The sequence below is a fragment of the Mytilus trossulus genome, chromosome 1 (genome assembly GCF_036588685.1).
Source record: "Mytilus trossulus isolate FHL-02 chromosome 1, PNRI_Mtr1.1.1.hap1, whole genome shotgun sequence".
Taxonomy (NCBI): domain Eukaryota; kingdom Metazoa; phylum Mollusca; class Bivalvia; order Mytilida; family Mytilidae; genus Mytilus; species Mytilus trossulus.
The window spans coordinates 5,985,994-6,002,844 of record NC_086373.1 but is presented as its reverse complement, the minus strand read 5'-3'; the positions used below and the strand labels follow the sequence as shown (position 1 = coordinate 6,002,844).

Here is a 16,851-nt window from a genome sequence, read left to right as displayed (position 1 = left end):
GAACAACATATGGTCCAGTATAAACAACAAAGAACAACACATGGTCCAGTATAAACAACTAAGAACAACATATGGTCCAGTATAAACAACAAAGAACAACATATAGTCCAGTATAAACAACAAAGAACAACATATAGTCCAGTATAAACAACAAAGAACAACATATGGTCCAGTATAAACAATAAAGAACAACATATAGTCCAGTATAAACAACTAAGAACAACATATGGTCCAGTATAAACAACTAAGTACAACATATGGTCCAGTATAAACAACTAAGAACAACATATGGTCCAGTATAAACAACTAAGAACAACATATGGTCCAGTATAAACAACTAAGAACAACACATGGTCCAGTATAAACAACTAAGAACAAAATATAGTCCAGTATAAAGAACTAAGGACAACATATGGTCCAGTATAAACAACTAAGTACAAAATATAGTCCAGTATAAAGAACTAAGGACAACATATGGTCCAGTATAAACAACTAAGGACAACATATGGTCCAGTATAAACAACTAAGTACAACATATGGTCCAGCATTAATAACAAAGAACAACATATGGTCCAGTATAAACAACTAAGAACAACATATAGTCCAGTATACACAACTAAGAACAACATATGGTCCAGTATAAACAACTAAGAACAACACATGATCCAGTATAAACAACTAAGAACAACATATGGTCCAGTATAAACAACTAAGAACAACACATGGTCCAGTATAAACAACTAAGAACAACATATGGTCCAGTATAAACAACGTAGTACAACACATGGTCCAGCATTAATAACAAAGAACAACATATAGTCCAGTATAAACAACGTAGTACAACATATGGTCCAGTATAAACAACGTAGTACAACATATGGTCCAGTATAAACAACTAAGAACAACACATGGTCCAGTATAAACAACTAAGTACAACATATAGTCCAGTATAAACAACTAAGAACAACATATAGTCCAGTATAAACAACTAAGAACAAAATATAGTCCAGTATAAACAACTAAGAACAACATACGGTCCAGTATAAACAACAAAGAACAAAATATGGTCCAGTATAAACAACTAAGAACAACATATAGTCCAGTATAAACAACTAAGAACAACATATAGTCCAGTATAAAGAACTAAGAACAACATATGGTCCAGTATAAACAACTAAGAACAACACATGGTCCAGTATAAACAACAAAGAACAACATATAGTCCAGTATAAACAACGTAGTACAACATATGGTCCAGTATAAAGAACTAAGGACAACAAATGGTCCAGTATAAACAACTAAGAACAAAATATAGTCCAGTATAAACAACTAAGAACAACATACGGTCCAGTATAAACAACAAAGAACAAAATATGGTCCAGTATAAACAACTAAGAACAACATATAGTCCAGTATAAACAACGTAGTACAACATATGGTCCAGTATAAAGAACTAAGGACAACATATAGTCCAGTATAAACAACTAAGAACAACATATGGTCCAGTATAAACAACTAAGAACAACACATGGTCCAGTATAAACAACTAAGAACAACATATGGTCCAGTATAAACAACTAAGAACAACACATGGTCCAGCATTAATAACAAAGAACAACATATAGTCCAGTATAAACAACGTAGTACAACATATGGTCCAGTATAAACAACTAAGAACAACATATGGTCCAGTATAAACAACTAAGAACAACATATGGTCCAGTATAAACAACTAAGAACAACATATGGTCCAGTATAAACAAGGTAGTACAACATATGGTCCAGTATAAACAACGTAGTACAACATATGGTCCAGTTTAAACAAGGTAGTACAACATATGGTCCAGTATAAACAACTAAGGACAACATATGGTCCAGTATAAACAACTAAGAACAACATATGGTCCAGTATAAACAACTAAGAACAACATATGGTCCAGTATAAACAACTAAGGACAACATATGGTCCAGTATAAACAACTAAGGACAACATATGGTCCAGTATAAACAACTAAGAACAACATATGGTCCAGTATAAACAACTAAGAACAACATATGGTCCAGTATAAACAACTAAGAACAACACATGATCCAGTATAAACAACTAAGAACAACATATGGTCCAGTATAAACAAATAAGAACAACACATGGTCCAGTATAAACAACTAAGAACAACATACGGTCCAGTATAAACAACTAAGAACAACATATGGTCCAGTATAAACAACTAAGAACAACACATGGTCCAGCATTAATAACAAAGAACAACATATGGTCCAGTATAAACAACTAAGAACAACATATAGTCCAGTATAAACAACTAAGAACAACACATGGTCCAGTATAAACAACTAAGAACAACACATGGTCCAGTATAAACAACTAAGGACAACATATGGTCCAGTATAAACAACTAAGAACAACATATGGTCCAGTATAAACAACTAAGAACAACAAATGGTCCAGTATAAACAACTAAGAACAACATATAGTCCAGTATAAACAACTAAGAACAACATATGGTCCAGTATAAACAACTAAGAACAACATATGGTCCAGTATAAACAACTAAGAACAACACATGGTCCAGCATTTATAACAAAGAACAACATATAGTCCAGTATAAACAACTAAGAACAACATATGGTCCAGTATAAACAACTAAGTACAAAATATAGTCCAGTATAAAGAACTAAGGACAACATATGGTCCAGTATAAACAACTAAGAACAACATATGGTCCAGTATAAACAAGGTAGTACAACATATGGTCCAGTATAAACAACTAAGTACAACATATGGTCCAGTATAAACAACTAAGAACAACATATGGTCCAGTATAAACAACGTAGTACAACATATGGTCCAGTATAAACAACTAAGAACAACACATGATCCAGCATTTATACCAAAGAACAACATATAGTCCAGTATAAACAACTAAGAACAACATATGGTCCAGTATAAACAACTAAGAACAACACATGGTCCAGCATTTATAACAAAGAACAACATATAGTCCAGTATAAACAACTAAGAACAACATATAGTCCAGTATAAACAAATAAGAACAACACATGGTCCAGCATTAATAACAAAGAACAACATATAGTCCAGTATAAACAACTAAGAACAACATATGGTCCAGTATAAACAACTAGGAACAGAATATGGCCCAGTATAAACAACTAAGAACAACATATGGTCCAGTATAAACAACTAAGAACAACATATGGTCCGGTATAAACAACTAAGAACAACACATGGTCCAGTATAAACACCTAAGAACAACACATGGTCCAGTATAAACAACTAAGAACAACATATGGTCCAGTATAAACAACTAAGAACAACACATGGTCCAGTATAAACACCTAAGAACAACACATGGTCCAGTATAAACAACTAAGAACAACATATGGTCCAGTATAAACAACAAAGAACAACATATAGTCCAGTATAAACAACAAAGAACAACATATGGTCCAGTATAAACAACTAAGAACAACATATGGTCCAGTATAAACAACAAAGAACAACATATAGTCCAGTATAAACAACTAAGAACAACACATGGTCCAGTATAAACAACTAAGGACAACACATGGTCCAGTATAAACAACTAAGAACAACACATGGTCCAGTATAAACAACTAAGAACAACACATGGTCCAGTATAAACAACTAAGAACAACATATGGTCCAGTATAAACAACTAAGAACAACATATGGTCCAGTATAAACAACTAAGAACAACACATGGTCCAGTATAAACAACTAAGAACAACACATAGTCCAGTATAAACAACTAAGAACAACACATAGTCCAGTATAAACAACTAAGGACAACACATGGTCCAGTATAAACAACTAAGAACAACACATGGTCCAGTATAAACAACTAAGAACAACACATGGTCCAGTATAAACAACTAAGAACAACATATGGTCCAGTATAAACAACTAAGAACAACACATGGTCCAGTATAAACAACTAAGAACAACACATGGTCCAGTATAAACAACTAAGAACAACATATAGTCCAGTATAAACAACTAAGAACAACATATAGTCCAGTATAAACAACAAAGAACAACATATAGTCCAGTATAAACAACTAAGAACAACATATGGTCCAGTATAAACAACTAAGAACAACATATGGTCCAGTATAAACAACTAAGAACAACATATAGTCCAGTATAAACAACTAAGAACAACATATAGTCCAGTATAAACAACAAAGAACAACATATAGTCCAGTATAAACAACTAAGAACAACACATGGTCCAGTATAAACAACTAAGGACAACACATGGTCCAGTATAAACAACTAAGAACAACACATGGTCCAGTATAAACAACTAAGAACAACACATGGTCCAGTATAAACAACTAAGAACAACATATGGTCCAGTATAAACAACTAAGAACAACATATGGTCCAGTATAAACAACTAAGAACAACATATGGTCCAGTATAAACAACAAAGAACAACATATAGTCCAGTATAAACAACTAAGAACAACACATGGTCCAGTATAAACAACAAAGAACAACATATAGTCCAGTATAAACAACTAAGAACAACACATGGTCCAGTATAAACAACTAAGAACAACATATGGTCCAGTATAAACAACTAAGAACAACACATGGTCCAGTATAAACAACTAAGAACAACACATGGTCCAGCATTAATAACAAAGAACAACATATAGTCCAGTATAAACAACTAAGAACAACATATAGTCCAGTATAAACAAATAAGAACAACACATGGTCCAGCATTAATAACAAAGAACAACATATAGTCCAGTATAAACAACTAAGAACAAAATATAGTCCAGTATAAAGAACTAAGGACAACATATGGTCCAGTATAAACAACTAAGAACAACACATGGTCCAGCATTAATAACAAAGAACAACATATAGTCAAGTATAAACAACTAAGAACAAAATATAGTCCAGTATAAAGAACTAAGGACAACATATGGTCCAGTATAAACAACTAAGAACAACATATGGTCCAGTATAAACAACTAAGAACAACACATGGTCCAGCATTAATAACAAAGAACAACATATAGTCCAGTATAAACAACTAAGAACAACATATGGTCCAGTATAAACAACTAAGAACAACATATGGTCCAGCATTAATAACAAAGAACAACATATAGTCCAGTATAAACAACTAAGAACAACATATGGTCCAGTATAAACAACTAAGAACAACATATGGTCCAGTATAAACAACTAAGAACAACATATGGTCCAGTATAAACAACTAAGAACAACACATGGTCCAGTATAAACAACTAAGAACAACACATGGTCCAGCATTAATAACAAAGAACAACATATAGTCCAGTATAAACAACTAAGAACAAAATATAGTCCAGTATAAAGAACTAAGGACAACATATGGTCCAGTATAAACAACTAAGAACAACACATGGTCCAGCATTAATAACAAAGAACAACATATAGTCCAGTATAAACAACTAAGAACAACATATAGTCCAGTATAAACAACTAAGGACAACATATGGTCCAGTATAAACAACTAAGAACAACATATGGTGCAGTATAAACAACTAAGAACAACACATGGTCCAGTATAAACAACTAAGTACAACATATGGTCCAGTATAAACAACGTAGTACAACATATGGTCCAGTATAAACAACTAAGAACAACAAATGGTCCAGTATAAACAACGTAGTACAACATATGGTCCAGTATAAACAACTAAGAACAACACATGGTCCAGCATTAATAACAAAGAACAACATATGGTCCAGTATAAACAACTAAGAACAAAATATAGTCCAGTATAAAGAACTAAGGACAACATATGGTCCAGTATAAACAACTAAGAACAACACATGGTCCAGCATTAATAACAAAGAACAACATATGGTCCAGTATAAACAACTAAGAACAAAATATAGTCCAGTATAAAGAACTAAGGACAACATATGGTCCAGTATAAAGAACTAAGGACAACATATGGTCCAGTATAAACAACTAAGAACAACACATGGTCCAGTATAAACAACTGAGAACAACACATGGTCCAGCATTTATAACAAAGAACAACATATGGTCCAGTATAAACAACTAAGAACAAAATATAGTCCAGTATAAAGAACTAAGGACAACATATGGTCCAGTATAAACAACTAAGAACAACATATGGTCCAGCATTAATAACAAAGAACAACATATGGTCCAGTATAAACAACTAAGAACAAAATATAGTCCAGTATAAAGAACTAAGGACAACATATGGTCCAGTATAAACAACGTAGTACAACATATGGTCCAGTATAAACAACTAAGAACAACACATGGTCCAGTATAAACAACTAAGAACAACATATGGTCCAGTATAAACAACTAAGAACAACACATGGTCCAGCATTTATAACAAAGAACAACATATAGTCCAGTATAAACAACTAAGAACAACACATGGTCCAGTATAAACAACTAAGAACAAAATATGGTCCAGTATAAACAACTAAGTACAAAATATAGTCCAGTATAAAGAACTAAGGACAACATATGGTCCAGTATAAACAACTAAGAACAACATATGGTCCAGTATAAACAACTAAGAACAAAATATAGTCCAGTATAAAGAACTAAGGACAACATATGGTCCAGTATAAACAACTAAGAACAACATATGGTCCAGTATAAACAACTAAGAACAACACATGGTCCAGCATTAATAACAAAGAACAACATATGGTCCAGTATAAACAACTAAGAACAACATATGGTCCAGTATAAACAATAAAGAACAACATATAGTCCAGTATAAACAACTAAGTACAAAATATGGTCCAGTATAAACAACTAAGAACAACATATGGTCCAGTATAAACAACTAAGAACAAAATATAGTCCAGTATAAAGAACTAAGGACAACATATGGTCCAGTATAAACAACGTAGTACAACACTCAGTTCATGACAAAATTGTGTTTAGGTGATTGTGATGTGTTTGTACATCTTACTTTACTGAACATTCTTGCTGCTTACAATTACCTCTAACTATAATGAACTTGTCCGTGTAGTTTCAGTGGAAAATGTTAGTAAAAATTTACAAATTTTATGAAAATTGTTAAAAATTGATTATAAAGGACAATAACTTCTTAGGGGGTCAATTGACCATTTTGATCATTTTGACTTATTTTTGAGTCGTAAATTGCTGTACATTATTGCTGTTTACAGTTTATCTCTATCTATAATAATATTCAAGATAATAACCCAAAACAGTAAAATTTCCTTAAAATTATCAATTTAGGGGCAGCAACCTAACAACGAGTTGTCAGATTCATAAAAAAATTTCAGGGCAGATAGATCTTAACCAGATAAACAATTTTACCCCTGTCAGATTTGCTCTAAATGCTTTGGTTTTTGAGTTATAAGCCAAAAACTGCATTTTACCCCTATGTTCTATTTTTAGCCGTAGCGGCCATCTTGGTTGGTTTGCCTGGTCACAAAACACTATTTTTAAACTAGATAGCCTATTAATAATGATTCAGGCTATGTTTGGTAAAATTTGGCCAAGTAGTTTCCGAGGAGAAGATTTTTGTAAAAATGGATAAAAATTGACTATAAAGGGCAATAACTCCTAAAGGGATCAACTGACCATTTTGGTCCTGTTGACTTATTTGTAAATCTTACTTTGCTGAACATTTTTGCTGTTTACAGTTTATCTCTATCCATAATAATATTCAAGATAATATCCAAAAACAGCAAAATTTCCTTAAAATCACCAATTCAGGGGCAGCAACCCAACAACAGGTTGTCCTATTCATCTTAAAATTTCAGGGCAGATAGATCTCGACCAGATGATCAATTTTACCCCTTGGCAGATTTGCTCTAAATGCATTGGTTTTTGAGTAATAACCAAAAAACTGCATTTAACCTCCATGTTCTATTTTAGCCGTGGCGGCCATCTTGGTTGGTTGGCTGAGTCAAAAAACACAAATTTTAAACTAGATACATCAATGATGATTGTGGCCAAGTTTGGTTAAATTTGGCCCAGTAGTTTCAGAGGAGAAGATTTTTGTAAAATTTAACGCCGGACGACGGACGCCAAGTGATGAGATTTAGCATCATGGTAAAGTCATGCTTTTATTTCATGAATGTGATATTGGAATAGATTTTCTTATAGGTTGTGTTATGGATGTGATGCTATAATTTTCAGAAACAAGATGGTATATCAATTTTTACTGTTTAAGAAGATGCTATAAGACATATATTTGGAGAACATTTACAGTATTAGGTTTGCAAGAATAAATTTAAGTAATTCTTTTTCTTTTTTCTTCATAGAATTGACTTGTAATGGCATTAATTACATTTTAGTAGTCTTTGGATGAAAATGAATCAACTGTTACATCCTGCCTTCACTTGCAAACATCTTTACTTATTCATCAAGAAAAGGAATGAGGTAGAATCAAACAAAGTAAAGGATAACACCAAAACATGCAAACAAAACCAACATACTTTACCAAGAGCTACAGTAGTGGTGGCCATATCTAGCACAAAACTATCCTTGTCTTTAGCAGGTACAGCCAAACTTAAAGGATTTGTTCCTAGTGTTGGCTGAAAGTACAATAGTTTAAAAAATAAGGTATGACTCAAATCAAATAAAACATAATTTTAGTTGTTACATTTAACTATCTTCAAAGAAAATCTTTGCTACTTTATTATTGACCAGTCAAATACAACATATAAATTTAAAAAAAAACTTATCCCTGAGCTTAAAGCCACTAAGAAATGATTTAACTCAACCTTTGAACAATCTCTGTGTTGTTGCACCAATAGAGCAAATGAATCATATATATTTTTTAAATGTTGTCTATACTGTACAGGACTGAAGATTTTCTTAAATAAATTAAACAGGTATTCAGTTCAACATTCCTATGTTGCTTGCTCTATGTTTTACATTGTCATTTTATCAAACTTTTAAGCAAAATAAAAAACAGACAATTTTCTACAAAAAACAGACAGATTTTCATGAATGTTTACAAGCAGTATGAACATCTCATGACAATAAAGACTTAAATGATTGTATACCTTTCTTGCTCTGGCTGGAACTTCTCAAGAAAATAAACAGACTTAAATGATTGTATACCTTTCTTGCTCTGGCTGGAACTTCTCAAGAAAATAAACAGACTTAAATGATTGTATACCTTTCTTGCTCTGGTTGTAACTTCTCATGACAATAAACAGACTTAAATGATTGTATACCTTTCTTGCTCTGGCTGGAACTTCTCAAGAAAATAAACAGACTTAAATGATTGTATACCTTTCTTGTTCTGGTTGGAACTTCTCAAGAAAATAAACAGACTTAAATGATTGTATACCTTTCTTGCTCTGGCTGGAACTTCTCAAGAAAATAAACAGGCTTAAATGATTGTATACCTTTCTTGCTCTGGTTGTAACTTCTCATGACAATAAACAGACTTAAATGATTGTATACCTTTCTTGCTCTGGCTGGAACTTCTCAAGAAAATAAACAGACTTAAATGATTGTATACCTTTCTTGTTCTGGTTGGAACTTCTCAAGAAAATAAACAGACTTAAATGATTGTATACCTTTCTTGTTCTGGTTGGAACTTCTCATGACAATAAAGACTTAAATGATTGTATACCTTTCTTGCTCTGGCTGGAACTTCTCAAGAAAATAAACAGGCTTAAATGATTGTATACCTTTCTTGCTCTGGTTGTAACTTCTCATGACAATAAACAGACTTAAATGATTGTATACCTTTCTTGCTCTGGCTGGAACTTCTCAAGAAAATAAACAGACTTAAATGATTGTATACCTTTCTTGTTCTGGTTGGAACTTCTCAAGAAAATAAACAGACTTAAATGATTGTATACCTTTCTTGCTCTGGCTGGAACTTCTCAAGAAAATAAACAGACTTAAATGATTGTATACCTTTCTTGCTCTGGTTGGAACTTCTCAAGAAAATAAACAGACTTAAATGATTGTATACCTTTCTTGCTCTGGTTGGAACTTCTCAAGAAAATAAACAGGCTTAAATGATTGTATACCTTTCTTGTTCTGGTTGGAACTTCTCAAGAAAATAAACAGACTTAAATGATTGTATACCTTTCTTGCTCTGGCTGGAACTTCTCAAGAAAATAAACAGACTTAAATGATTGTATACCTTTCTTGCTCTGGTTGGAACTTCTCAAGAAAATAAACAGACTTAAATGATTGTATACCTTTCTTGCTCTGGTTGGAACTTCTCAAGAAAATAAACAGGCTTAAATGATTGTATACCTTTCTTGCTCTGGTTGGAACTTCTCAAGAAAATAAATAGGCTTAAATGATTGTATACCTTTCTTGTTCTGGTTGTAACTTCTCAAGAAAATAAACAGACTTAAATGATTGTATACCTTTCTTGCTCTGGTTGTAACTTCTCAAGAAAATAAACAGACTTAAATGATTGTATACCTTTCTTGTTCTGGTTGGAACTTCTCAAGAAAATAAACAGACTTAAATGATTGTATACCTTTCTTGTTCTGGTTGTAACTTCTCAAGAAAATAAACAGACTTAAATGATTGTATACCTTTCTTGCTCTGGTTGTAACTTCTCAAGAAAATAAACAGACTTAAATGATTGTATACCTTTCTTGTTCTGGTTGGAACTTCTCAAGAAAATAAACAGACTTAAATGATTGTATACCTTTCTTGTTCTGGTTGGAACTTCTCAAGAAAATAAACAGACTTAAATGATTATATACCTTTCTTGTTCTGGTTGGAACTTCTCAAGAAAATAAACAGACTTAAATGATTGTATACCTTTCTTGTTCTGGTTGGAACTTCTCAAGAAAATAAACAGACTTAAATGATTGTATACCTTTCTTGTTCTGGTTGGAACTTCTCAAAAAATAAACAGACTTAAATGATTGTATACCTTTCTTGTTCTGGTTGGAACTTCTCAAGAAAATAAACAGACTTAAATGATTGTATACCTTTCTTGTTCTGGTTGGAACTTCTCAAAAAATAAACAGACTTAAATGATTGTATACCTTTCTTGTTCTGGTTGGAACTTCTCAAGAAAATAAACAGACTTAAATGATTGTATACCTTTCTTGCTCTGGTTGGAACTTCTCAAGAAAATAAACAGACTTAAATGATTGTATACCTTTCTTGCTCTGGCTGGAACTTCTCAAGAAAATAAACAGACTTAAATGATTGTATACCTTTCTTGCTCTGGTTGGAACTTCTCAAGAAAATAAACAGACTTAAATGATTGTATACCTTTCTTGCTCTGGTTGGAACTTCTCAAGAAAATAAACAGGCTTAAATGATTGTATACCTTTCTTGCTCTGGTTGGAACTTCTCAAGAAAATAAATAGGCTTAAATGATTGTATACCTTTCTTGTTCTGGTTGTAACTTCTCAAGAAAATAAACAGACTTAAATGATTGTATACCTTTCTTGCTCTGGTTGTAACTTCTCAAGAAAATAAACAGACTTAAATGATTGTATACCTTTCTTGTTCTGGTTGGAACTTCTCAAGAAAATAAACAGACTTAAATGATTGTATACCTTTCTTGTTCTGGTTGTAACTTCTCAAGAAAATAAACAGACTTAAATGATTGTATACCTTTCTTGCTCTGGTTGTAACTTCTCAAGAAAATAAACAGACTTAAATGATTGTATACCTTTCTTGTTCTGGTTGGAACTTCTCAAGAAAATAAACAGACTTAAATGATTGTATACCTTTCTTGTTCTGGTTGGAACTTCTCAAGAAAATAAACAGACTTAAATGATTATATACCTTTCTTGTTCTGGTTGGAACTTCTCAAGAAAATAAACAGACTTAAATGATTGTATACCTTTCTTGTTCTGGTTGGAACTTCTCAAGAAAATAAACAGACTTAAATGATTGTATACCTTTCTTGTTCTGGTTGGAACTTCTCAAAAAATAAACAGACTTAAATGATTGTATACCTTTCTTGTTCTGGTTGGAACTTCTCAAGAAAATAAACAGACTTAAATGATTGTATACCTTTCTTGTTCTGGTTGGAACTTCTCAAGAAAATAAACAGACTTAAATGATTGTATACCTTTCTTGTTCTGGTTGGAACTTCTCAAGAAAATAAACAGACTTAAATGATTGTATACCTTTCTTGCTCTGGTTGGAACTTCTCAAGAAAATAAACAGGCTTAAATGATTGTATACCTTTCTTGTTCTGGTTGGAACTTCTCAAGAAAATAAACAGACTTAAATGATTATATACCTTTCTTGCTCTGGTTGGAACTTCTCAAGAAAATAAACAGGCTTAAATGATAGTATACCTTTCTTGCTCTGGTTGGAACTTCTCATGATAATAAACAGGCTTAAATGATTGTATACCTTTCTTGCTCTGGTTGGAACTTCTCAAGAAAATAAACAGGCTTAAATGATAGTATACCTTTCTTGCTCTGGTTGGAACTTCTCATGACAATAAACAGACTTAAATGATTGTATACCTTTCTTGCTCTGGTTGTAACTTCTCAAGAAAATAAACAGACTTAAATGATTGTATACCTTTCTTGTTCTGGTTGGAACTTCTCAAGAAAATAAACAGACTTAAATGATTGTATACCTTTCTTGTTCTGGTTGGAACTTCTCAAGAAAATAAACAGACTTAAATGATTGTATACCTTTCTTGTTCTGGTTGGAACTTCTCAAGAAAATAAACAGACTTAAATGATTGTATACCTTTCTTGCTCTGGTTGGAACTTCTCAAGAAAATAAACAGACTTAAATGATTGTATACCTTTCTTGCTCTGGTTGGAACTTCTCAAGAAAATAAACAGGCTTAAATGATTGTATACCTTTCTTGTTCTGGTTGGAACTTCTCAAGAAAATAAACAGACTTAAATGATTGTATACCTTTCTTGTTCTGGTTGGAACTTCTCAAGAAAATAAACAGACTTAAATGATTGTATACCTTTCTTGCTCTGGTTGGAACTTCTCAAGAAAATAAACAGACTTAAATGATTGTATACCTTTCTTGCTCTGGTTGGAACTTCTCAAGAAAATAAACAGGCTTAAATGATTGTATACCTTTCTTGTTCTGGTTGGAACTTCTCAAGAAAATAAACAGACTTAAATGATTGTATACCTTTCTTGCTCTGGTTGGAACTTCTCAAGAAAATAAACAGGCTTAAATGATTGTATACCTTTCTTGCTCTGGTTGGAACTTCTCAAGAAAATAAACAGACTTAAATGATTGTATACCTTTCTTGCTCTGGTTGTAACTTCTCATGACAATAAACAGACTTAAATGATTGTATACCTTTCTTGCTCTGGTTGTAACTTCTCATGACAATAAACAGACTTAAATGATTGTATACCTTTCTTGCTCTGGTTGTAACTTCTCATGACAATAAACAGACTTAAATGATTGTATACCTTTCTTGCTCTGGTTGTAACTTCTCAAGAAAATAAACAGACTTAAATGATTGTATACCTTTCTTGCTCTGGTTGGAACTTCTCAAGAAAATAAACAGACTTAAATGATAGTATACCTTTCTTGCTCTGGTTGTAACTTCTCAAGAAAATAAACAGACTTAAATGATTGTATACCTTTCTTGCTCTGGTTGGAACTTCTCAAGAAAATAAACAGACTTAAATGATTGTATACCTTTCTTGCTCTCGTTGGAACTTCTCAAGAAAATAAACAGACTTAAATGATTGTATACCTTTCTTGCTCTGGTTGGAACTTCTCAAGAAAATAAACAGGCTTAAATGATTGTATACCTTTCTTGCTCTGGTTGTAACTTCTCATGACAATAAACAGACTTAAATGATTGTATACCTTTCTTGCTCTGGTTGTAACTTCTCAAGAAAATAAACAGACTTAAATGATTGTATACCTTTCTTGCTCTGGTTGTAACTTCTCAAGAAAATAAACACACTTAAATGATTGTATACCTTTCTTGCTCTGGTTGGAACTTCTCAAGAAAATAAACAGACTTAAATGATTGAATACCTTTCTTGCTCTGGTTGTAACTTCTCAAGAAAATAAACAGACTTAAATGATTGTATACCTTTCTTGCTCTGGTTGTAACTTCTCAAGAAAATAAACACACTTAAATGATTGTATACCTTTCTTGCTCTGGTTGTAACTTCTCAAGAAAATAAACAGACTTAAATGATTGTATACCTTTCTTGCTCTGGTTGTAACTTCTCATGACAATAAACAGACTTAAATGATTGTATACCTTTCTTGCTCTGGTTGTAACTTCTCATGACAATAAACAGACTTAAATGATTGTATACCTTTCTTGCTCTGGTTGTAACTTCTCAAGAAAATAAACAGACTTAAATGATTGTATACCTTTCTTGCTCTGGTTGGAACTTCTCAAGAAAATAAACAGGCTTAAATGATTGTATACCTTTCTTGCTCTGGTTGGAACTTCTCAAGAAAATAAACAGGCTTAAATGATTGTATACCTTTCTTGTTCTGGTTGTAACTTCTCATGACAATAAACAGACTTAAATGATTGTATACCTTTCTTGCTCTGGTTGTAACTTCTCATGACAATAAACAGACTTAAATGATTGTATACCTTTCTTGCTCTGGTTGTAACTTCTCATGACAATAAACAGACTTAAATGATTGTATACCTTTCTTGCTCTGGTTGTAACTTCTCAAGAAAATAAACAGACTTAAATGATTGTATACCTTTCTTGCTCTGGTTGGAACTTCTCAAGAAAATAAACAGGCTTAAATGATTGTATACCTTTCTTGCTCTGGTTGGAACTTCTCAAGAAAATAAACAGGCTTAAATGATTGTATACCTTTCTTGTTCTGGTTGTAACTTCTCATGACAATAAACAGACTTAAATGATTGTATACCTTTCTTGCTCTGGTTGTAACTTCTCATGACAATAAACAGACTTAAATGATTGTATACCTTTCTTGCTCTGGTTGTAACTTCTCATGACAATAAACAGACTTAAATGATTGTATACCTTTCTTGCTCTGGTTGTAACTTCTCAAGAAAATAAACAGACTTAAATGATTGTATACCTTTCTTGCTCTGGTTGGAACTTCTCAAGAAAATAAACAGGCTTAAATGATTGTATACCTTTCTTGCTCTGGTTGGAACTTCTCAAGAAAATAAACAGGCTTAAATGATTGTATACCTTTCTTGTTCTGGTTGGAACTTCTCAAGAAAATAAACAGACTTAAATGATTGTATACCTTTCTTGTTCTGGTTGGAACTTCTCAAGAAAATAAACAGACTTAAATGATTGTATACCTTTCTTGCTCTGGTTGTAACTTCTCATGACAATAAACAGACTTAAATGATTGTATACCTTTCTTGCTCTGGTTGTAACTTCTCAAGAAAATAAACAGACTTAAATGATTGTATACCTTTCTTGCTCTGGTTGGAACTTCTCAATAAAATAAACAGACTTAAATGATTGTATACCTTTCTTGCTCTGGTTGGAACTTCTCAAGAAAATAAATAGGCTTAAATGATTGTATACCTTTCTTGCTCTGGTTGGAACTTCTCATGACAATAAACAGGCTTAAATGATTGTATACCTTTCTTGCTCTGGTTGGAACTTCTCATGACAATAAACAGACTTAAATGATTGTATACCTTTCTTGCTCTGGTTGTAACTTCTCATGACAATAAACAGACTTAAATGATTGTATACCTTTCTTGCTCTGGTTGGAACTTCTCAAGAAAATAAACAGGCTTAAATGATAGTATACCTTTCTTGCTCTGGTTGGAACTTCAAGTGGTGATGTGTTTGTGAATGATAAACCCTGAAATCAAAAATAAATTAATCAATTGGACTGAATAGGTTTAATATTATCATGGACCACAGCATTTGTTTCAGCTCTAAGATTTACTCTCTTTATTTTCCTTATTTTCTTATGGTTGAGTGCAGTGCATTTTAATAACTTCATTCCTAAAAAATATATAGGAATACATATGTAATTTTCATAATATTGCAGCTTCAATATGTTTGTGAGCCCTCAACCCTCCCCTTATCTGCTACAGTGGTGCTACAGCACAACATAAGAATCTTTATTGGTTTTTAGTAGAAGAAACAATTTTCAGTTTGGGGTACTGTTTGTTTTTATTGTTTGTTCTTTTTATTTGTCTGTTTGATTTTATTGTTTTTTTTTATTGAGTTAAAAGGGATAAATATTGTACTCAGCTGTTAATTTGTGTCAAAAGATAGAAAACTCAAAAACCGCTCAAATTATTGATTGTTATAATATAGACCAGTGTGGCCAAATATTCAGGCTTTTTTTGGTTCAAAAAACTGATATCATGCAAAAATCGATAACATCTGATTTATGGCTCAAAATGTATTGTTCAAAAACAGATGTTTTCTCATTTTGTAATCTTAACTGTTGTGATTTGGGGTAAATAATGAGATAGGTCAATATTTGATTTTTGATTACTTTTTACTTACCAGAAGACCATGGTCTACAGCTTTCATGGCATACCATCCAGCAATTCCATAATGATTTGAACCTAGGAAAAATGTAGGCATAATTTATATATATATATATATATATATGTAGTCAGAATTTCAGAATAAAAGCCTTATAACACAAATACAATGTATCCATATCATATAGTGTCTAAGTACCAAACAAACTAACATACATGACATAGGCTTTACTATAAAATAGAGAAAACATTGTAAACCAATGAATTATCACAGTTTTATATTGCAATCCTCTTTCATCATCATCATTTTCTTTGTCCCAATTTTCTAACAAATTTAACAATTTTTTTTAATTTTTTGGCTCTGAATTACTAAGATGAAGTTG

The 16,851-nt window shown here is 32.1% G+C and overlaps 1 protein-coding gene across 2 annotated transcripts in view; it reads right to left on the bottom strand.

Annotated features, from left to right (window-relative positions):
- LOC134713298 (uncharacterized oxidoreductase YjmC-like) overlaps positions 1 to 16,851 on the bottom strand; it is a 33,375-nt gene that overhangs the window by 12,495 nt on the left and 4,029 nt on the right. For both annotated transcript variants that reach the window (XM_063574931.1, XM_063574932.1), the window contains exons 3-5: positions 16,488 to 16,549; positions 15,775 to 15,828; positions 8,537 to 8,635 (exon numbers count right to left, since the gene is read on the bottom strand). In XM_063574931.1, the coding sequence (XP_063431001.1) occupies positions 8,537 to 8,635; positions 15,775 to 15,828; positions 16,488 to 16,549 (215 nt within the window). The remainder of the gene's footprint in view (positions 1 to 8,536; positions 8,636 to 15,774; positions 15,829 to 16,487; positions 16,550 to 16,851) is intronic.